General features: G+C 42.4%; 1 protein-coding gene across 5 annotated transcripts in view; it reads left to right on the forward strand.

The window, feature by feature from the left end:
• CHD8 (chromodomain helicase DNA binding protein 8) overlaps positions 1-23075 on the forward strand; it is a 122906-nt gene that overhangs the window by 46204 nt on the left and 53627 nt on the right. For all 5 annotated transcript variants that reach the window (XM_075828962.1, XM_075828959.1, XM_075828958.1 and 2 more), the window contains exons 4-7: positions 3817-3922; positions 5793-6072; positions 7965-8079; positions 16530-16715. In XM_075828962.1, coding sequence (XP_075685077.1) covers positions 3817-3922; positions 5793-6072; positions 7965-8079; positions 16530-16715 — 687 coding nt within the window. The remainder of the gene's footprint in view (positions 1-3816; positions 3923-5792; positions 6073-7964; positions 8080-16529; positions 16716-23075) is intronic.

The following is a 23075-nucleotide window of genomic DNA, read 5'->3' on the forward strand; positions in this document are numbered from 1 at the left end:
TCTGCAGAGTAGCGAGGTGCTCACATCTTCTATGGAATACATTGAAAACAAATTACACAGTCGAGTCACATTATTATGGCCACCAGCTAATATCAAGAGTAACCGCCGTGTGCAGCACGGACAGCAGCTAGACAGGCTGGGGGTGACTCAATGAGGTGCTGGTAAGTTGTCTCAGGTTTCTGGAGCCATGCTGACTGCAGTGCATCCAACATTTGCTGGAGGGTGCGTGGGGGAGAATCCATAGAGCAAACAAGATGATCGAGGTAGTCCCACAGATGCTCAATTGGGTTAAAGTCTGGCGAATTAGGGGGCCAGAGAAGAGCTTGGAAGTCTTGGTCGTGCTCTTCCAACCACTGTCTGACATTTCTAGCTGTGTGACATGTCGCATTGTCTTGCTGGAAGATTCCATCTGCCCCAGGGAAGACAAATGGCATGTATGGGTGGACGTTATCTGCAACGATGGATTCATACCCAAATTGGTTCAGAGTTCATTCCATATGGATGAGTGGCCCAGAGAATGCCATGGAAAAATTCCCCAGACAACAACGCTGCCGCCACCAGCACCTTTGTTAGCATAGGAGTAGTGACCATCCGTCTGCTTCGGAGCTTCCTACGCAGCGGGGTTCGCTGAACTGTTGTGTTAGACACACAACTGGTAGCCCCCTGGTTAATTTTCAGGGTATGTTCACACGCTGACTCAAAAAACGGCTGAAAATTATGGAGCTGTTTTCAGAGAAAACAGCCTCTGATTTTCAGGTGTTTGAAGCTGAAAATGAAGCTTCTTTTAATTTGGAGCTTCTTTTGAGGCGTTTTTCATAGTGTTCAATGGGAAATCCGCTCCAAAAAATGCCTCAAGAAGTGGCATGCTACTTCTTTCTACGCTCCATTTTTTTAAAAACCGTGGTGTAAAAAGATGCCCCGTATGAACTAAATGCTGTTTTTATCATTGATTTCAATGGGCAGGTGTTTGTAGGCCTTCAGCTTCCGTTTTTTCAGGCGTTTTTCAAGGCATAAATGCTCCGAAATATGCCTGAAAACACTGCGTGTGAACATACCCTTACGGTGAGGTGAGCTGCTCCACTGTAGCGTGTCCAATGGCACGTGGTGCTCCGCAGTTTCCACGTTGGTTTTTCCCAATGGCGCCATTTGTCCACTCACGATACACTTTCACCACAGCAGCGTGTGAACAGTTCAAAAACTGCGCTGTTTGAGAAATACGGCCACCCTTGGCCCGAAAGCCAATAACCATCCCTTTTTGCAACTCTTATAAATCTCCCCTTTTACCCATGGAAACAACGAGTGATATGTGTTCAGACAGCCAATTCCACGCCTTATATACCCACCAAGCCAGCCCACGACTTATCACGTCCGTCATGGGCTACGCGCTGCCAACGAAAGTAGGAGGGGTCATAATAATGTGACTACTGTGTGTATATGAAATGTAGATGGTATGACGTAAGATGAGGAGGTGAAATTGGTGATGTTAAAGTGTAGAAAATGTGAGTACTCTGTTTTGTGACCTCACCAGTCATTGCCAGGCCCTCAATAGTTAGAAAGTCTGTCCTCCTGCCAACACATTTATTTTTTCCATTGCATCTAAAATTAGAATGTTGAAGCATCTTTTGCAAAAAGCCTTGTTAAAAAAAAAATCTTTGACCATTTTGTGTCTGCAGCTCCTATGCAGACCTTTGCCATTCTATGGTAGAATAGTCTAATCTTGCAGTCCTACTCCACTCCATCTGTCCCTATTGCTTGCTAACTTACACTTGGTAGGCTAGTAAAAAGATCCTGTGTGGACTGGGACAGTGCGGGGCAGTCTCTCTTGATTTGGGTAAATACATGTCGCTTAGAACTGCAGCATCACGTAGCCATTCCATTAGTCCTATCTATTCTATCCTATTCTATCCTATTCTATTCTATTCTATCCTATTCTATCCTATTCTATTCTATTCTATTCTATCCTGGAACAACCCCCTCCACAACCATAGTATTAAAAAATAAATAAATAAGCAGTCAAATTAAAATCCATGATCCCTTAGCAGCAAAAAGATAGCAGATTTTAACTTTTCTTCTATTTTTTTTTTTATTTATTTTTTTTAAACCCTTAAAGGGGGTTTCCATGCCCCCAACCCCCAAAAAAAACATTTTTTTTTTGTTTGCTAAAGGCAGGATATCTGATAAAATGGCAAAAGGAACATTACTCGCCTGGAATATCCCCCGCTGCTGTGCTGGTCCCGCCAGTCTTTGTTAGCTGTACTGCATTGATGTGCTAGCTACAAATGAGCGCTGTAGCCAATCGGTGGAGCTGCAGTAGTCACGTGCTCATCATCATCATCATGAATGTTTCTTTTGTGGTTTTATCATATTCCCTGCCTTAAAGAGGCTCTGTCACCAGATTTTGCAACCCCTATCTGCTATTGCAGCAGATCGGCGCTGCAATGTAGATTACAGTAACGTTTTTATTTTAAAAAAACGAGCATTTTTGGCCAAGTTATGACCATTTTTGTAGTTATGCAAATGAGGCTTGCAAAAGTACAAGTGGGTGTGTTTAAAAGTAAAAGTCCAAGTGGGCGTGTATTATGTGCGTACATCGGGGCGTTTTTAATACTTTTACTAGCTGGGCGCTCTGAAGAGAAGTAACATCCTCTTCTCTTCAGAACGCCCAGCTTCTGACAGTGCAGATCTGTGACGTCACTCACAGGTCCTGCATCGTGACGGCCACATCGGCACCAGAGGCTACAGTTGATTCTGCAGCAGCATCGGCGTTTGCAGGTAAGTCGATGTAGCTACTTACCAGCAAACGCTGATGCTGCTGCAGAATCAACTGTAGCCTCTGGTGCCGATGTGGCCGTCACGATGCAGGACCTGTGAGTGACGTCACAGATCTGCACTGTCAGAAGCTGGGCGTTCTGAAGAGAAGTGGATGATACTTCTCTTCAGAGCGCCCAGCTAGTAAAAGTATTAAAAACGCCCCGATGTACGCACATAATACACGCCCACTTGGACTTTTACTTTTAAACACACCCACTTGGACTTTTGCAAGCCTCATTTGCATAACTACAGAAATGGTCATAACTTGGCCAAAAATGCTCGTTTTCTAAAAATAAAAACGTTACTGTAATCTACATTGCAGCGCCTATCTGCTGCAATAGCAGATAGGGGCTGCAAAATCTGGTGACAGAGCCTCTTTAAGCCAAATTTTGCATTTGTCTAAAAATGGCCACTGTTTACCACAATGTATAATAAAGTCCAAAGCTTCATCTTCCCGTTAGAAGCAGGATCCTCTGTCACTGAAATAGTCCGGGCCGCTGACCTGGCGGATTCAGGTCTCCGCGCACGATACAGCTGTTTGTATACAGGATACAAAGCAGGTGCATCTCAAAAAGTTACAATAATTTTTAATAACATATTATTACAAAGTTGCACAAATAACACTGATAAACCTTTTATTTATAAAACCAAAAAAAAAGTTTTCAATGGTGTACGTAGCATTTAAGGCCCCATGCACACGACCGCAACAATCGTCTGTAATTGCGGACTGCAATTACGGTCCACAGTTACGGACCCATTCACTTCTATTGTCCACGGACACCGTCCCGTTTATTTACGGGACGGTGTTCGGGCCGTAGATGTGTACCGCAAAAGTTAGTACATGTCCTATCTTTTGCTTTTTACTGGCCAAGAATGCGGGCAGCCAGCCGTGCCCTTAATCGCAGCTCGTGATTGCGGGCACGGCCCTGTGCATGAGGTCTAAAGGTTTTTCTTAATAAATTGAACATTAACTGATTCCTGCCACCAATACATGTTTCCTGCCAGGCTGGCTCCTCTCAAGGTGCTCCACAAAGTCTGTCCGTGGTAAAGGTTTTGAATGCAAATGAAGTGGCAAATCTCACGGCTAGCCCAGCGATAATGAAAATTGGAGGTATGTTCTATGCTACGAATTTTTTTTCACTTTTTCCCTTCAGGTTCCTGAAATCCAACTGTAATGCATATTTCCCCAATTTGTTGCTGTTGTTCACAATTTTGATTAGACATATAGGAGATCCAAATATTTTTTATTTTTTACAATAATGTAACTGCGAGATTTTTGTAAAAAATTATTTTTTTTTTTTTTTGTCCCAATTAATTTCTTTTTTTATTTATTTTTTTTCTGGCCTCTTTTTCTCTAAATAAGACCAGCAAAATAAAAAGATATCAGCTCCCAGTTATGTATATGTTTGTTTTTTCTTATTTTTAAAATGGAGCTGATATGTTTTTATTTTGCTGGTCTTATTTAGAGAGAAAATTGGCCACGAATATCTAATAACAAATTGTATATATCTTTTATTTTTCTTTACGGTTTTGTTTTAAGGTAGTTAAATATTTACCCCTAAAATTAATCCTCTAGTTCATTCATGCCTAGCAATGCCATATACGTGTACGTTGTGAAGTAGATCAAAGGCCCCAGTTAAGGAGGCATTATCATCTTAGGCTCTGTTCACATCTGCGTTGGGGTCCCATTCTGATGTTCCGTCTGAGGTTTCCGTCAGAACGGGACCCTGAGCAGACACAAACTCACACAGACGGAAACCAGACGTTTCCATCACCATTGATTTCAATAGTGACGGAGCCTGTGCCCGTGGTTTCCGTTTGTCTCTTTTGTGCACCGGATCCGTAGTTTTGACGGAAACTGTTTCCGTATGTGTCTGCTCAGGGTCCCGTTCTGACAGAAACCTCCAACGGACCATCAGAACGGGACCCCAACGCAGATGTGAACAGAGCATATCCAAGGATATGCCATAAATGTCTGGTAGATGTGGATCCCACCTCTGGCACTCATCTATTTGCCAGACCATGGCCTAACGCTGGCTGCCGCGTTTAGGTGGTAAATCAGGAGGAAAGTGGCTGGGAATTATGGAAACAGCTGAGCTCGGTTCTGTCTGTAACTCCCATTGACATCTATGGGACAACCAGAAATAGCGCAGCACAGTGCGCTCGGCTGTTTCCATAATTTCCGACCACCTTTCCCCATGATTCTCTCTTTTGGATGCAAGCATGGCATATTCTGTGGAGATGGGAATACCACTTTTAAGTTTTACATGTATCTCCTCCCCTAAGCTTTAGAAGTGACGTCTGCACGTTATCAAGTTATAGAATTAATATTTTTTAGAGTAGAACAGTCAAATTGTTGTCGGGGATAGTTATTGTATGTTTGGGGTAACGCACATTCCGCGACTAAAGCTTCAGATGGGCACGCAAAACGCCTTTGTGTCACACAAAATGTCTAATACTTCTGGGTTTGGGTTCTAAGAAATTTGTGCATTTTGTTTTTTCTTTGGGCGGGGGGTGCCTTTTTTCGAAACTTCTGAAAAACTGCTGAAGAAAATAAGTTTTAGTTACAGAAAGCTGATGATCTCCGTTCCCTGTCACAGTACAGGAACGGTCTGTCATTGTGACGCTGTGGTCCCACCGATGGCACTGTTATCAAGGGCAGCACATGAATTGATGGGCCAATGACACAGGGACTGAGCTTACCTTTTATTTGGAAAGGGATCCGTTTATTTTTATTTGCAATAATTGAAGATTGAGTCCTGCCATGTAACCACGTATCTATATTTAAAAGGTTGATTTTTATTTAAGAAATGTATATATACGCAACCATACTATTTATACATTTCCTTTAGAAAAAAATACTTCATATTTCTGTAGCTTGGCAATGATGGCCTGTTCTATACGGATATATAAAGAACAAGTGGTATAATGTCGTTTTATCTGTTTTTTTTTTATGGCTTGATACATTTTGCTTTCTGTAGGGGGTGAATCGCGTAAATTGGATAATCAGAAAAAACAGGAAAAAGCAAACCGCATTGTGGCCGAGGCCATTGCTAGGGCTCGTGCCCGAGGAGAGCAAAATATTCCCCGTGTATTAAATGAAGATGAACTTCCAAGTGTTATTGCTGCTGATGATGATGATGGAAGTCGAAAAAAGAGGAAGAAAAAGAAGGGTGAACTGGGAGATGGCACTATTAATGACAAGTCTAAGAAATCGAAATCCTGTAGCAGCTCACGGTCTAAGAGCAAGTCAAAGCCTAGGTGAGGAACCATGTGCAGAATGTTGTGTGTGTATGTGTGTATATATATATATATATATATATATATATCTATCTATATATATATATATCTATATCAAGAAAATGAAGAGACAGCACTCCAGGGAAAACGGTGAAAAGGTGATGTGTTTATTACCCTATATATATAATACACCATCCAGCATCTTGATGTGTGTGTGCCTTCGTGCCCAGAACTACGGCTCCTGGGCTGAAGGAGAACAAAGAATTTAAGGATAATTAAAATTGTCTGCTATCTATTGGATAAATCCAGTAGATAGCGGCCGATTGGGGAAAAAAAAATATTGCTGCAATGGCACCCTCCTAAATCCACCACTGCCATAGGTAGGATTACAATAAAAGGAAGCACCGCTATTCTAACGCTGACTGCAGATACTCCAGGATCAATCCATTGACAATAGGTGATGGACGCAGCTCCCTTCCTGCACAGGTTACAGAGCATGCCTATAACATCCGGACTTAGAAGTCAATGAGTCCTCTCCAGACTACTGTTTTGATATGTCCATGTGGATTCTGTAAAGCAGATCACAAAACTACTGCTCACAAAGCAGAGGAGCAACTCGGGCAAAATGGCTGCTGCCATGATCCAATGCAGAAAAAAAAAGTTGGCAAAAAAGAAAAACTGCTTACAAAAAAGAATGTTTGTGTCTGGTTTTAGTTAAAAATTAGCGGTAATACATTCCCTTTTTAAAGAGGTTTTCTGTTTTATATTAATTAAGCTAATGCTATGTGTAAGGGAAGTTATACAACTTCCTAATCTACAGTACTTTCCCGACTGGATCCAAACGTATCCACTTTTCAGCAGGACTAGGTCTGTACGGGTTTGCTGCCTGCGAGTGTAAACAACTGTTCTCAATCACTGACCACAAACCGATTATTTTGAGAATGGGGGGGAGGGATTAAAACTGAGGGTACGAACCCCACACGGAGGCGGTGGAGAGTGGCTGCACAATTTTGTTAATACCTGGCAAAATCTTTGGCCGTTGCAGGTAAGCCGATTTTCGGCCACGTGTGTACGCCCTCTACGTGGGACAGTGCCCAAAGTATGTCAGAAAGTTGTAAAACTTTTTTAATTTATACAGTAATTAAGCTGTATTTGGCCAAAACTGGAAAACCCTTTTAAAGGGGTTTTCCCATCTTGGACATTTATGGCATATCCACAGGATATGCCGAAAAAAGGTGGGATAGATGCAGGTCCTGCCTCTATCTTTCGAACGGGGCTCCCTAAACCCCATTCTAGCTTACTCTGCTCCACTGCCTCCCGGCCACTTCCTGGCTAGGTGGTCTGGAGTTACTGAAACCATGTAGCACGGCGAGCTATGCAGTTTCCGATATTCGGTAGCTATGGATACAGCGTACCTCGCCGTGCTACGCTGTTTCCGGAACTCCCATTTGCTTCTATGGGAGTTATGGAAACCGCGTAGCTCAGTGAGCTCGGCTGTTTCTGTAAATGATGACATAACCAGGAAGTGGCCGGGAAGCTGCGAGACCTGAGTAAGCTAGAACGGGTTTTAGCGGGCCCCGTTCCGGAGATAGGTGCGGGTCCTAGAGGTGAGACACGATCAGTCGGACATTTATGGCATATCCTGTGGGTATGCTATAGTTGTCCAAGATGGGAAAACCCCTTTAAGCTAAGATTACATCATGTCTGTGCACTGTGTCAAACAAAAACCTATACTGTGATAAAGGGTGGTGCAGGGTATCCAGGCATATGTCAGAAGGACGATTTTGGCATATGTCTGTCCCATAGAGGCCTATGGATATTGTACAGTATATACAGTGTTCATAGGTAAGGAGCAGTAGTAAATTATTTGTGTGACGTCCCTTCGTAACAAATGTCTCCGTTTTTGTATCCAGTACCATCACTCCCATTGTGAGCAAGAAAAGGAAGCGTAATCCATCATCTGATAACTCTGATTCTGAAGTGTTGCCCTCTCAAGCTTCTCCAGCTGAGGATGAAGATAGTGTTCAGGTACTGTACTCCGTGTGCCAAGGTGATCGGCTATAAATGGTGTTTCGGTCCAAACAACTATTCGTAAGTCCTTAAAATGTTAGTCGGATGGTTGATGACCCAAACGTTCCTCCAGTACTGTAACTGGTTACAGAAACATCCTTAAATATTGCACTTTTGTACATGTATTTTCAGTTACACCGCAGGGCACATATTATATTCCATCATCTCCATTCCTGGAAATGTGTTTGGAATTGTTTGTTTAAACTGCGAGTGCAGCTTTCAGTATTGCAGCTTTTCCCTTTAAACCCTCTACCTGCCAAAGACGTATCTCATGCATCCTGGCAGGAAGGCATTCAAGCTCTTGCGAGTGAATTATGCCTATCCTGCATGTCCGCTGTATATTCCCAATTTCGACTGTTTAGCTACAGAGATGCCGAATGTGAGTCTAAACAGGGATGTCCTCCTAATACAATAGGGGCCCGGGTTAAAATGTCTGAAAAGGTAGAAAGTAGCAGGGCTCGCCAGTTTGTGCAATATTTGTGTGTGGTTATGAAAATAAAGTGTGTGGGACTGTGGGAAGGTATTGCATAATTTCTAGGCTGCAGAGGAGGGCCACAGGTGCCCTTTGTCCAGTTTGAATGACACTTCACACGGTCACATGACCTGGATGCTCGCATCATACCAGCGTCTTGTTCATGTGGCCGTATGAAACAGTCATCAGAACTTGACTCTGGGTGCCCATAAAAACAGACTCCCAAAATAAATCCGACCATCTACTTACCCTCTTTTACTTTCAGCTCCAGGCACCAATGCACGCATTGCTCTTGACACCGCCTAGGGTTGCGATCTATTTCACATAAAAATACCTGCCCAGGTTAAAATGGGGTGTGGTTTTGGGGGCGTGGCTTTGCAGAGTGTGATTTGCCACTTATATCTGGGAATGATTTATTGTTTAAGACTAGTGTCTGGTCAACCAGTCACATGTGACGTCTGGGATAACTAGCGATGTTCAGCCCTGGCAATTTATCTTTTAATCTCAATCCAAATGGTAGTCATGGCAACTCTCTGGCTACTACTTCCGCCATAGTGACAATATGCTTAAAGTGATAGGCTGAGATGCTCCATACACTGTGCGGCTGTAATTTGACAACTGCACAATGTAAGTGAATTGAGCTGGGGCAGCTGGTTACGTCCCTCATCTTCTGTCAGCCTATTAAACGGGGTTGTGTTAAAGAGGCTCTGTCACCAGATTATAAGTGCCCTATCTCCTACATAATCTGATCGGTGCTGTAATGTAGATAACAGCAGTGGTTTTTATTTTGAAAAACGATCGTTTTTGAACAAGTTATGAGCAATTTTAGATTCGTTTCTTAACCCCTTCCCGCTCCTGGACGTACTATTAGGTCATGGTAGCTGTATCGTTCGCGCTCCATGACCTAATTGTATGTCTCGGGAGTAACGGCCGTTTCGGCCGTCCTCCCGACACATACAGGAGCTGTGACCGCTTCTGTCTTGTTCAGCAGCTGTCACAGCTCCTACAGCGGGGACCGATCGCTGTGTCCCCGCTGATTAACCCCTTAAAAGCCGCGTTCTATAGAGATCGCAGCTTTTTAGGGGTTAAGCTGCCATCGCCGGCCTGCTACACGATAGTGGCCGGCGATGGTGACTATGGCAACCGGACACCAAACAATGGCGTCCGGCTATGCCATAGACGGAAGCCTAGTGGGTCCTGACAACGTCAGGACCCACTATGCTTGCTGTCAGTGAGTAGCTGACAGTTCTAATACACTGCACTACGCATGTAGTGCAGTGTATTAGAATTGCGATCAGGGCCTCCTGCCCTCAAGTCCCCTAGTGGGACAAAGTAATAAAGTAAAAAAAGATGTGTAAAAATAAGAAAATAAAAGTAAAAATCCCCCTTTTTCCCTTATCAGTCATTTATTATTAATAAAAATATATAAACAAATAAACTATACATAATTGGTACCGCCGCGTCCGTAACGGCCTGAACTACAAAATTATTTCGTTATTTATCCCGCGCGGTGAACGCCGTAAAAGAAAATAATAATAAACCGTACCACAATCACAATTGTTTGGTCACTTCACCTCCCAAAAAATGGAATAAAAAGAGATCAAAAAGTCGCATGTACCGAAAAATGGTACTGATCGAAACTACAGTTCGTTACGCAAAAAATAAGTCCTCGCACGGCTTTATTGATTGAAAAATAAAAACGTTCTGGCTCTTAGAATAAGGTAACAAAAAGTAAATGATTTTTTACAAAACATATTTTATTGTGCAAACGCCATAACACATAAAAAAAAACTATAAACATATGGTATCGCCGTAATCGTATCGCCACGCAGAATAAAGTGAATATGTCATTTATAGCGCACGGTGAACGCTGTAAAAAAAATAGAATAAAAAAACAATAGTAGAATTGCTGTTTTTTAGTCACCACGCCACCTAAAAATAGAATAAAAACTGATCAAAAAGCCGCATGCACCCCAAGAAAACTACAATGGATTCCTCAAGGGGTCTAGTTTCCAAATTGGGGTCACTTTTGGGGGGTTTCCACTGTTTTGGCACCACAAGACCTCTTCAAACCGGACATGGTGCCTAATAAAAAAGAGGCCTCAAAATCCTCTAGGTGCTCCTTTGCTTCGGAGGTCGGTGCTTCAGTCCATTACCGCACTAGGGCCACATGTGGGATATTTCTCAAAGCTGCAGAATCTGGGCAATACGTATTAAGTTGCGTTTCTCTGATAAATCATTTTGTGTTATAAAACAAATGGTATAAAAAGGATTTTCTGACAAAAAAAAAAATGTCAATTTCACCTCTACTTTGCTCTAAATTTCTGTGAAACACCTAAAGGGTTCATAAACTTTCTAAATGCTGTTTTGAATACTTTGAGGGGTCTAGTTTCTTAAATGGGGTGTTTGATGGGGGTTTCTAATATATGGGCCCCTCAAAGCAACTTCAGAACTGAACTGTAACCTAAAAAAATAAATAAATGAGGCAATACTTCGCTTCTTACATTATACTGATAATGAGCCGTGCCCACCCCGAGATGACCCCGGTTTTGACCGTTTGTATAAACGGAGAACCCTATTAGACCGTGTCAGTGCCCGGTTTTCCCAAGCATTCACCCCCGAGAAGTGTATTTCTATTGATGAGTCCCTGGTACATTTTAAAGGGAGGGTTCAATTCCGCGAGTACCTGCCGGGTAAGAGGGCAAGGTATGGCGTGAAGATGTATAAGCTGTGCGAGAGTGCATCAGGGTATACCTACAGGTTTAGGATATATGAAGGAAAGGCCACCCCCAAACCAGACTGCATCCTGGACTACAATAGGTACATGGGAGGTGTGGACTTATCAGATCAAATCCTGAAGCCCTACAGCGCCATGCGGTGTGGTATAAGAAGCTGGCCGGGCACATCATACAGATGGCATTGTACAATGCGTACGTGCTACATCGATGTGCAGGCCAGAGGGGAACTTTCCTGGAATTTCAAGAGGTGATTATCAAGAACCTAATCTTTAGGGACCAAGAAGGGGGGGCACCCAGTACTTCTGGAAGCGAGGCCACACGCATCGTACCAGGGCAACACTTTCCAGGAGAAGTTCCCCAAACTGGCAAGAAGGGAAAAAGTCAAGAGGTGCAAAGTCTGCTATAAGAGGGCGATAAGGGATGACACAATATATCAATGTGACACGTGTCCCGAATAACCAGAGCTCTGTATGAAAGTGTTTTAAAATTGATCATACATCCCTTGGTTTATAATTTACCCCAATTTTACTTACCCTGATGCACTCCGCACAGCTTATCCCCCCTAGTCTTTCCCCTCTGGGCCCTGCTGAGTGCACAGGCAGCTGATAACAGCCACATTGAGGGTATTGCCATACCCGGGAGAACCCACATTACAGTTTATGGGGTGTAGGTCTCCGTCCAAAATGCTCACTACACCTCTAGATGAATGCCTTAATGGTGTAGTTTTGAAAACGGGGTCACTTCTTGCGGGTTTCAACTGTACTGGTACCTCAGGGGCTTCTGTATACATGACTTTGCACTAGAAAATCCCCAGTAGGCCAAATGGTGGTCCTTTCCTTCTGAGCCCTCCCATGGGCCCAAACGGCAGTTTATCACCACAAATGGGGTACTGCCGCACTCATGACAAATTGGGCAACAGAATGGGGTATTTTGTTTCTTGTGAAAATAAGGAATTTTCAGCCAAAACTACATATTATTTGAAAAAAATAATTTTGTTTTCATTCCCAGCCCAATTCAAATAAGTTCTGTGAAAAAACTATGGGGTCAAAATGGTCACAACACCCATAAATGAATTCCTTGAGGGGTGTAGTTTCCAAAATGGGGTCACTTCTGGTGGGTTTCCATTGCTTTGATACCTCTGAGGCTCTGCAAATGCGACACGGCACCCGAAAACCAAACCAGCAAAATCTGGACTCCAACAAACACATAGCGCTCCTTTCCTTCTGAGCCCTCCCATGGGCCCAAACGGCAGTTTATCACCACAAATGGGGTATTGCCACACTAAGGACAAATTGGGCAACAAAATGGGGTATTTTGTTCCCTGTGAAAATAAGAAATTTTGATCACAAATGACATTTTGTTGGAAAATATGTCATTTTGTTCATTTCACAGCCCAATTCAAATAAGTGCTGTGAAAAAACTGTGCAGTCAAAATGGTAACAACAACCATAAATGAATTCCTTGAGGGGTGTAGTTTCCAAAATTGGGTCACTATTGGGGGATTCCTACTGTTTTGGCACCTCAACACCTCTTCAAACCTGGCATGCTGCCTAAAATATATTCTAATAAAAAAGAGGACTCAAAATGCACTAGGTGCTTCTTTGCTTCTAGGGCTTGTGTTTTATTCCACGAGCGCAGTAGAGCCACATGTGGGACATTTCTAAAAACTGCAGAATCTGGACAATACATATTTAGTAGTGTTTGTGTAGTAAAACCTTCTGTGTTACAGAAAAAAAATGAATAAAATTGAAATTCAGCAAGAAAAATGACATTTGCACATTTCACCTCCACTTTGCTTTAATTCCTGTGAAATGCCTGAAGGGTTAAAAAACTTTCTAAATGCTGTTTTGAATACTTTGAGGGGTCTAGTTTTTAAAATGGGGTGTTTTATCAGGGTTTCTAATACATAGGCCCCTCAAAGCCACTTCAGAACTGAAGAGGTACCTTTAAATAAAGGCTTTTGAAATTTTCTTAAAAATATGAGAAATTGCTGTTTATGTTCTAAGCCTTGTAACGTCCAAGAACGATGCCAATCTAAAGTAGACATATGGGAAATGTGAACTAGTAACTATTTTGGGTGGTATAACCGTCTGTTTTACAAGCAGATGCATTTAAATTCTGAAAAATTCTATTTTTTTCAAAATTTTCTCTGAATTTTGCAATTTTTCACCAATAAACACTGAATATATCGACCAAATTTTACCACGAACATGAAGCCCAATGTGTCACAAGAAAACAATCTCAGAATCGCTTGGGTAGGTTTAAGCATTCCGACGTTATTACCACATAAAGTGAAATATGTCAGATTTGAAAAATGGGCTCTGAGCCTTAAGGCCAAAACTAGGCTGCGTCCTCAAGGGGTTAAAGACCAACTGGGCGTGTTTTTACTTTGGTCACCCTCATACACTTCTTTACAACGCCCAGTTGGTCTTTAAGAAACTAATCTAAAATTGCTCATAACTTGCTCAAAAACGATAGTTTTTCAAAATAAAAACCACTGCTGTCTACATTACAGCGCCGATCATACTATGTAGGAGATAGGGCACTTATAATCTGGTGACAGGGCCTCTTTAAGATTAAATCACAGGTTAGGTGATAACATGCTGATCGGTGGGGGTCCAACCACTGGTACCACGCTAATAACCAGAATGAATGAAGCGGCAGCTTGCGCATGCGCACTGCCACTCCATTTACGGTCTATGGGACTACAGTGCTCGGCTACTTCCGGCAGTCCCATAGAGAATGAATGGAGCAGCAAGGTGTATGCGCGACCAGCCGCTCCATTCATTAAAGAGGCTCTGTCACCACATTATAAGTGCCGTATCTCCTACATAAGCAGATCGGCACTATAATGTAGGTGACAGCAGTGCTTTTTATTTAAAAAAGGATCTGTTTTCACCACTTCATTAGCCATTTTAGATATATGCTAATGAGTTTCTTAATGCCCAAGTGGGCGTGTTTTTACTTTAGACCAAGTGTTTACACAGTGAATAGACATTCCACGGGATGTCTATTCACAATCTCTGCACTTCGTTACTGTGGGATTTACAGCAGAGCACAGCGTAATCTCGCGAGATTACTCTGTAGATGACAGGTTACAACGAGATTACGCTTTGCTCTGCTGTAACTACCACAGAAATAGTAACGAAGTGCAGAGATTGTGAATAGACATCCCGTGGAATGTCTATTCACTGTCTAACCACTTCAGTATCGTTAATGTGTTAGTATAAGACAGCACATAGCGATTTGAAAGGATCCCTGTGCGCTGAGTAAATGAATGGAGAGAAGTGTAGGACACTGATTGGTCAGCGTCATACACTCCTCTGTACAACGCCCACTTGGGCTAAAGTAAAAACACGCCCACTTAGGCATTAAGAAACTCATTAGCATAAATCTAAAATCGCTAATAAAGTGGTGAAAACAGATCGTTTTTTAAATAAAAAGCATTACTGTCCCCTGCTTTGAAATCTTTGCCTAGGAGAGACCTTGCTGATGCCGTATAACTACCTTGTGTCGTGTTTCTGTGCTCAGTCTTGCCATGGTAGACCTGTGACGTGAAACTGTCTTCTACAACTTCACCCTTGTAGCAGAGTTTGGCTGTTCCCCACCTAGTTTTAAGCTTCCTGCACAGCTGTCTCTGTTACAGTTAATGACTGTGTTTCAACCTTCATATGAAAATGATAATCATTATCGCCGGTTTGGTATAATTGGTTTAAATACACCTGACTATAGTCCTACAGAATCCATCACTTTGTGTACCTAGAAGAATTGATGCGGTGGTCACACCAAGTATTGATTTGACTTAGATTTCTCTTCTGTTCATTCACTTAATTGTATTTCTTAATTGATCAAATAAAACGAACACTTCTGTTTTTTTTAAAGCATTCTTATTTTGCATAATCTTTTTCACTACTGCCTAATACTTTTGCACAGCACTGTATGACACAAACCGTCTTCTTCCACTGGTCCAACTCTCCGTTCATCTTTTCGAACGGCATCCAACGCTACTATTGTTTCATAGATCAATATGGTTCAGCGTATTGCACTAAAGGTAGAGCTCTCCCTTTTTCTCCCTCTCCGCTTATTCCACCGATTTCCGTGGGGCCCTCTTGGCTGCCTTTTTGTTTTGTTTTTGTTTTTTTGAGTCCCTCGTCTGTAAAAAATCCTTTTCTCACTGAGTTCATATGGGGACCAGCTCCTCCCAAGGTGTTGGTTTTTTTTCCCCCTCGTTTTTTGGCCATCTAATGTTTTTACTGGATCGATTCCTCTTGTTTTTGGTTCTACCCTTCAGGAGTTTTGTTCTACATTTACAATTTACTTGTATACAAAGTAATTAGCTCTGCATCTACAGGAGGGGTGTAGCCTGTGTAAGAGAAACCAACATTTTTTTTATTTATTTTTTTTCCCCCACCTAGTAGCAGCAAACCTAAACCATGGTCTTCTGTGTCCCCCCATGAATGTAGCAAGAAAATTTTATTTTTCCATTGACAAAGCTTTAGGAGGGACAAGTTTTCAATGGCACCATTTTGTACTTTATAAAATGTATTTTTGTTACCTGTAAAATCCTTTTTTTTCCCCCCATTCCTTCCCCCTGCCAAAAAATGAAAAATAGGTTATTGAGTACATTAGTTGTAACCTAAAATTGTGCCATTCTAAATGAGAACAAAACGTCCCACAAAAAAAAAGCAGCCCTCGTACAGCTGCGTCAACATAAAAATAAAGAAAGTATGACTTGGAATGCGTGGATAATAAAAATCGATGCATCCATAAGGGCATAATGGGGATAAAAAAATCGTCACACCTAGAGGAAAAAAAAAATGTTCGTTCATCTTGTACATCTGTATAAACCGCTGCATTAGGATTTTTTCCTAGTGGATTCCTGTGTAAAACTGTCCTAATGCAGAGCTTTTATTTCCATTAATAAAGGTATTTTGGGTTTCATAATGAAGACTTGATTTACATGAAGGAATATTCAAATTAGTTCTAACATTAGTTATCTTGGGACCTAAGATTTTAAATGATAACACAGATATTGTCTATTCACTTAGTGAATTATAAAGGGAAACTTAAAAAAAAAAAATATGATTGGCCTGCTCTAATAATGACAAATCTACTATGGAATTTTTATTCATGGCTAGTAAATTTATAGGAGAAATTTGTGTGCTTAAAATGTCAGTTTATTGTATTTCTGCCCTTAGAAGAGACGATCAAACCGCCAGGTGAAGCGTAAGAAGTATACTGAAGATTTGGATATTAAAATTACTGATGATGAAGATGATGAGGAAGTGGATGTGACAGGTCCTGTCAAGAGTGAGCTTGTTTTTCTGCCTGAACCCATCCCGCTGCCTGACCATGATGCTGTCCCTTCCATGCAATTCTTTGTGGTGAGTAATGATTTATATTATTATTATTTATTTATTTTGTCATGAGAATGAGACTTTTGGTTTTAGATGACATTCAAACCAGAATTTACCAAATAAATTGTTAATCAGTACATTATCAAATAAATAAAAAAGGATATCTTACTTTACAAGTAATCTTCAATTTGAAGATGTGGGTGTAGAGACGAGGATAAGAAAAAGCGTTTTTATTATTTGAGCAGCCTACCGCGCTTAACTTTTACAAGGACATATGAATGCCATAGGGTGGAATCCTCTGCTCAAGACTTCCCTCTGAGTCCAAATGGAGAGCCGCTCTGGCTGATTTGAGACAGTCATGTGTTAGGTCCCATTCACACTGCATTTTCCCTGCACGTTTGACGTATGCTTCGGGAAGGCATACATAGGATCCCATTATACTGACGAACCTCAAAAGAGTCCTTTTGGCCTCCGATGGGCGGTATACGTCTGGTAGAATGCGTTTTCCTTTCCAAAGGCATCAGGTAAAAAAAAAGAAAAACATTTAACAAAAATCTATGTGTTTTTTTTTAACGTGGTAGGCTATGGGTGATGAATGCCACTGTATGGCATCCATCACATGCGGCCGTTTAGCATATACACTGTGAGCTTTTCAATAACTTTTAATGACCTATCCGTTAAATGGATGTCATTATAGCCTATAGGTGACGGAAACCACTGTTGAGCATCAGTCACAGACTTTGTTTGACATATACACTGGGAAAAGCTCCATACGCATACATTAAACCGATACCATTGTGAAAAGAGCCTTACTTGGATGGTCATTCTTCTGAATAGGTTTTCATGATACCAGAATTTGGGCTTCAATACCGATACTTTGTGTAGTATTGCGGTACTCGATACCGAAACGATACTGTGCCAACAATAATAATAATAAAAAAAGTTCTTCCATTTTATGATGAGGCGCGTGGTGTGATGAATTTTGAACCTCCATGTGCCTCACATTATTCGTAAATAACCCCATAATGTTCCTCTGTCATAATGGACAACGTTGGGTTACAGAGGCTCTGTCACCCTATTATAAGTGCCCTATCTCTTACATAATCTGATTGGCGCGGTCATGTAGATAACAGTGGTTTTTATTTTGAAAAACGATCATTTTTGACCAAGTTATAAACAATTTTAGATTTATGCTAATTCTTTTCTTAACCCCTTCGTGCTCAACGACGTACTATTCCGTCGTGCTAAGTGTATCGTTCGCGCTCAGTGACGGAATAGTACATCGCGGGAGAAACGGCCATTTCGGCCGTCCTCCCGACACATACAGGAGCTGTGACAGCTACTGTCTCTTACAACAGTAGCCGCAGCTCCTTCAGCGGGGACCGATCGCTGTGTCCCCGCTGATTAACCCCTTAAAAGCCGTGTTCAATAGCGATCGCGACTTCTTAGGGGTTAAACTACCATCGACAGCCCGATACACGATAGCGGGCGGTGATGGTTGCTATGGCATCCAGACACCTAACAATGGCGTCCGGCTATGCCATCTACGGAAGCCTAGTGGGTCCTGACCCACTATGCTTGCTGTCAGTGAGTAGCTGACAGCTCTAATACACTGCACTATGCATGTAGTTCAGTGTATTAGAATTGCGATCAGGGCCTCCTGCCCTCAAGTTGCCTAGTGGGACAAAGTAATAAAGTAAAAAAATAAGTTATATAAAAATAAGTTTTAGAAGTAATAAGTCAAAATCCCACTTTTTCCCTTTTATCAGTCCTTTATTATTAATAAAAACAAATAATCTATACATAATTGGTGTCGCCGCGTCCACAACAACCTGAACTACAAAATGATTTCGTTATTTATCCCGCACGGTGAACGCCATAAAAGAAAATCATAATAAACCATACCTGCTTGGGCAAACACTCAGAAGGGGTGAGAACAGGGAACATTCTAGCAGCAACATATTGTGTCAAGTTGACAACATATGGCCACACCAGTACCCATGTACCTGTACGAGATACCAGTACAGAGACCCCCCAAACCAGACTGCATCCTGGACTACAATAGGTACATGGGAGGGGTGGACTTGTCAGATCAAGTCCTGAAGCCCTACAGCGCCATGCGGTGTGGTATAAGAAGCTGGCCGGGCACTTCATACAGATGGCATTGTACAATGTGTAAGTGCTACGTCGACGTGCAGGCCAGAGGGGAACTTTCCTGGAATTTCAAGAGGTGGTTATCAAGAACCTAATTTTTAGGGACCAGGAAGGGGGGGCACCCAGTACTTCTGGAAGCGAGGCCACACGCATCGTACCAGGGCAACACTTTCCAGGAGAAGTTCCCCAAACTGGCAAGAAGGGAAAAAGTCAATAGAGGTGCAAAGTCTGCTATAAGAGGGCGATAAGGGATGACACAATATATCAATGTGACACGTGTCCCGAAAAACTAAGGCTCCGTATGAAAGAATGCTTCAAAATTTATCATAAATCCCTTGATTTTTAATTTCCCCAGTTTTACTTACCCTGATGCACTCCGCACAGCTTATCCCCCTCATCTTTCCCTTCTGAGCCCTGCTGTGTTCCCAGGCAGCTGATCACAGCCACATTGAGGGTGTTGCCATACCCGGGAGAACCCACATTACAGTTTATGGGGTGTATATCTCCGGTGGTGCATGCTGGGCACAATATATCGGACACTGAATTGGAATAAATGTTTAGAAAAGTTCAAATCTCACTCTGCACCATACACTTCTCTGTACAATGGCCAGTTGGTAAAAAGTAAAAAAAACGCCCAGTTGTCTATTAAGAAACTAATTAGCATAAATCTAAAATTGCGCATAAGGCCTCATGCACACCACCGTAAAAACACCCGTTATTACGGGTCGTAGTTACCTATAGACTTCTGTTGGCCACGGGTACCTTCCCGTTTTCTCACGGGAAGGTGCCCGTGCCGTTAAAAAGATAGAACATGTTCTATTTTTTTATTTTACGGGCCGTGCTACTATACTTTATAATGGGAGCACGGCTCGGAAAAATGGCCGGCTGCCCGTGGCCGGCCGTGCTCGTAATTACTTGCTAAAAAATAATCGTTTTTCAAAATAAAAACCACCATTATCTACATTACAGCGCTGATCACATTATGTAGGAGATAGGGCACTTATAATGTGGTGACAGAGCCTCTCTAAGGCCAAAACAGGGCTGCGTCCTTAAGGGGTTAATAGACAACTGGGTTTGTTTTTACTTTTTATGAACTGGGTGTTGTACAGAGGCGTGTATGATGCTGACCAATCAGTGACCAATCAGCATCATACACTTCTCATTGTTCCAGCCCATCGTTACAGTGTGATTGTGCAGTGAAAGAAGCTGGGCGGGAACATTGAGAAGTGTATGACGCTGATTGGTCACTGATTGGTCAGCGTCATACACTTCTCTTCACAACGCCCAGTTGGTAAAAAGTTAAAAAAAAAAACGCCCAGTTGTCTATTAAGAAACTAATTAGCATAAATCTAAAATTGTTTATAACTTGCTCAAAAATGATCGTTTTTCAAAATAAAAACCACCATTCTCTACATTACAGCGCCGATCAGATTATGTAGGAGATAGGGCACTTATAATCTGGTGACAGAGCCTCTTTTGTGAGGTACATGATGGGGTTAATTACTATTAATGTGAGACACATATAGGTTGAAAATTCATAATACCTCGTGCCTCACGTTAATAAGTGAAAGAAAGCTAGTTTTTTATTTTATAACCGTGTAAATATAAATGTATTACGGTCGCAACGATACCGAATATGTGTATATTTTATGTATTGAGACTATTGTTAAAGAATGTGTTTTTTTATCTAACTTTTTTTACTTTAATGTACTGGCATATATCTATATTCCAGTACTTTAGCCTGTGTACCGACAGTAAAGAGGCAGTTGTTAGGGCATACCTAAGTATGCCCCAACAGGAAATATGGTCAGACAGCCCTGGGGTCCTTTAATGGTTCACTGGGCTGTCTGCCAATATATGGTACGTCTCTCGATCGCGTCACAGGAATTCCCTGTGACGCGATCCAATGGGCATCCCTACTTCTCATTTACCCCTTGAATGCTGCGGTCAGCTTTGATCGCAGCATTCAGGGGAATAGCGGCGGAGATGAGATTTCTCTGATCTCTACCGAGGGGCTACGGCTGTGTAATACAGCCATTGCCCTGCTCCTGACCAAAAGTGCGTGCACGCGGTCAGCATAAGGTGATGCAGCCGGCACTGCACTAATGAGCGTAGGCAGAACATGGGGGTGTTTTGTAGTGCGCCCGCCATGTTCTGTCTTCACTGCCGCTGCTCATTAGTGCAGCGCTGGTCGCATCGCATCATCCTGACGGCGCGTGCTTGTCAGGACTCAGGAGCGGGGCAATGGCTGTATCACACAGCCGCAGCCCCGCTCCCATACATTTATGTATTACTATACTAAGATGTGCGACCGCACAGCTTAGTATCGAAATACATGAAATAATGGTATTGAACCGTTTCAGGGTGTACGGTATCCAAAAAGTATCGCAGTTTCGATGCGTTGTGCATCCCTACTTCTGAATGGCCGCCATGTAATACTACTGCTACTGCAGAGGGAAATGTCTCGCCAGAGAAGGCTTCGCTGCTTCTTTTTGAAATGGATTGCCTCTTAAATCGAATGCATGAAGGGCAGGGGCAAAACCCAGTCAGCCGGGGTGATTTTTTTGTGAGATAAAGATACGTACGTACTGCATTCGGGAAATCTTCAGACCTTTTTAATTTTTTTTCACATTTTGTTATGTTGAGGACTTGGGGAATAAACTAGAAGTTTATTTTATTTTAGCACATCATTCTGCAGTCAATACCCCCATAATTACTAACTGAAAAAAGAATAAGTAATCTTTGCTAATTTATTGAGAAGTAAAAACTTAAATATTTAATTGACATAAGTATTCAGACTCTTTACTCAGTACTTAGTTGAACCCCCATTGGCAGCGATAACAGCCTCCAGTCTTCTTGGGCATGATGCCACAAGGTTTGCGCACCTGGATTTGGGGATTTTTCTGCCATTCTTCTCTGCAGATCCTCTCAAGCTCTGTCAGGTTGGATGGGAACAGTCGGTGGACAGCCATTTCCAGGTCTCTCCAGAGATGTTTAATTGGGTTCAAGTCAGGGCTCTGGCTGGGCTGCTCAAGGACATTCAGAGTTTTCTATAAGCCACTCCTGTGTTGTCTTGGCTGTGTGTTTAGGGTTATTGTCTTGTTGGAAGGTGAACTTTCGGCCCAGTCTTGAGGTCCAGATCATCCTGGATCAGGTTTCAATTAAGAATATCGGTGTACTTTGGTCAGGGTTGAGGGAAAGATGAATGGAGCAGTCTCCCTGTCCCAGCCGCTGTTAAAAAACAAAACAAAAAAAAAAAAACACCCCCACAGCATGATGCTGCCACCACAAGGCTTCACTGTAGAGATGGCATTGGGTAGGGGATGAGTAGTGCCTGCTTTCCTCTATAGATAATGCTTAGACTTGAGACCAAAGCATTCAATCTTGGTTTCATCAGACCACAGAATCTTGTTTCTCACAGTCTGAGTCCTTTAGGTGCTTGTTTTTTTTTGTTGCGAACTCCAGACGGGCTTACGTGTGTCTTTTACAGAGGAGAGGCTTCTTTCTAGCCACTCTGCCATAAAGCCCAGATTGGTCGAGTGCTGCAGTGATGGTTGACCGTTTCTCCCATCTGCACACAGGTTCTTTGGAGCTCAGCCAGATTGACCATTGGGTTCTTGGTCACCTCTCTTACCAAGGCCCTTCTACCCCGATTTCTTAGTTTGGTGGAGGAGCCAGCTCTAGGAACAGTCCTGGTTGTTCTAAACTTCTTCCATTTAAGAATTCTGTTGGCCACTGTGCTCTTGGGAAGTTTCAGTGTGGCAGAATATTTTTGTACCCCTCTCCAGATCTGTGCCTCCACACAATCCTGTCTCTGAGCTCTACAGGCAGTTCTTTCCTCCTCATGGCTTAGTTTTTGGTATGTTCACACGGCCTATTTACGGACGTAATTCGGGCGTTTTTGCCCCGAATTACGTCTGAAAATAGCGCCTCAATAGCGCTGACAAACATCTGCCCATTGAAAGCAATGGGCAGACGTTTGTCTGTTCACACGAGGCGTATATTTACGCGCCGCTGTCAAATGACGGCGCGTAAATAGACGCCCGCGTCAAAGAAGTGACCTGTCACTTCTTTGGCCGTAATTGGAGCCGCTATTCATTGACTCCAATGAATAGCAGCGCTAATTACGGCCGTAATTGACGCAGCGTTCAAGCGCCTGCACATGCCGGTACGGCTGAAATTACGGGGATGTTTTCAGGCTGAAACATCCCCGTAATTTTAGCCGTTACGGAC

The sequence above is a fragment of the Rhinoderma darwinii genome, chromosome 1 (genome assembly GCF_050947455.1).
Source record: "Rhinoderma darwinii isolate aRhiDar2 chromosome 1, aRhiDar2.hap1, whole genome shotgun sequence".
Lineage (NCBI taxonomy): Eukaryota > Metazoa > Chordata > Amphibia > Anura > Rhinodermatidae > Rhinoderma > Rhinoderma darwinii.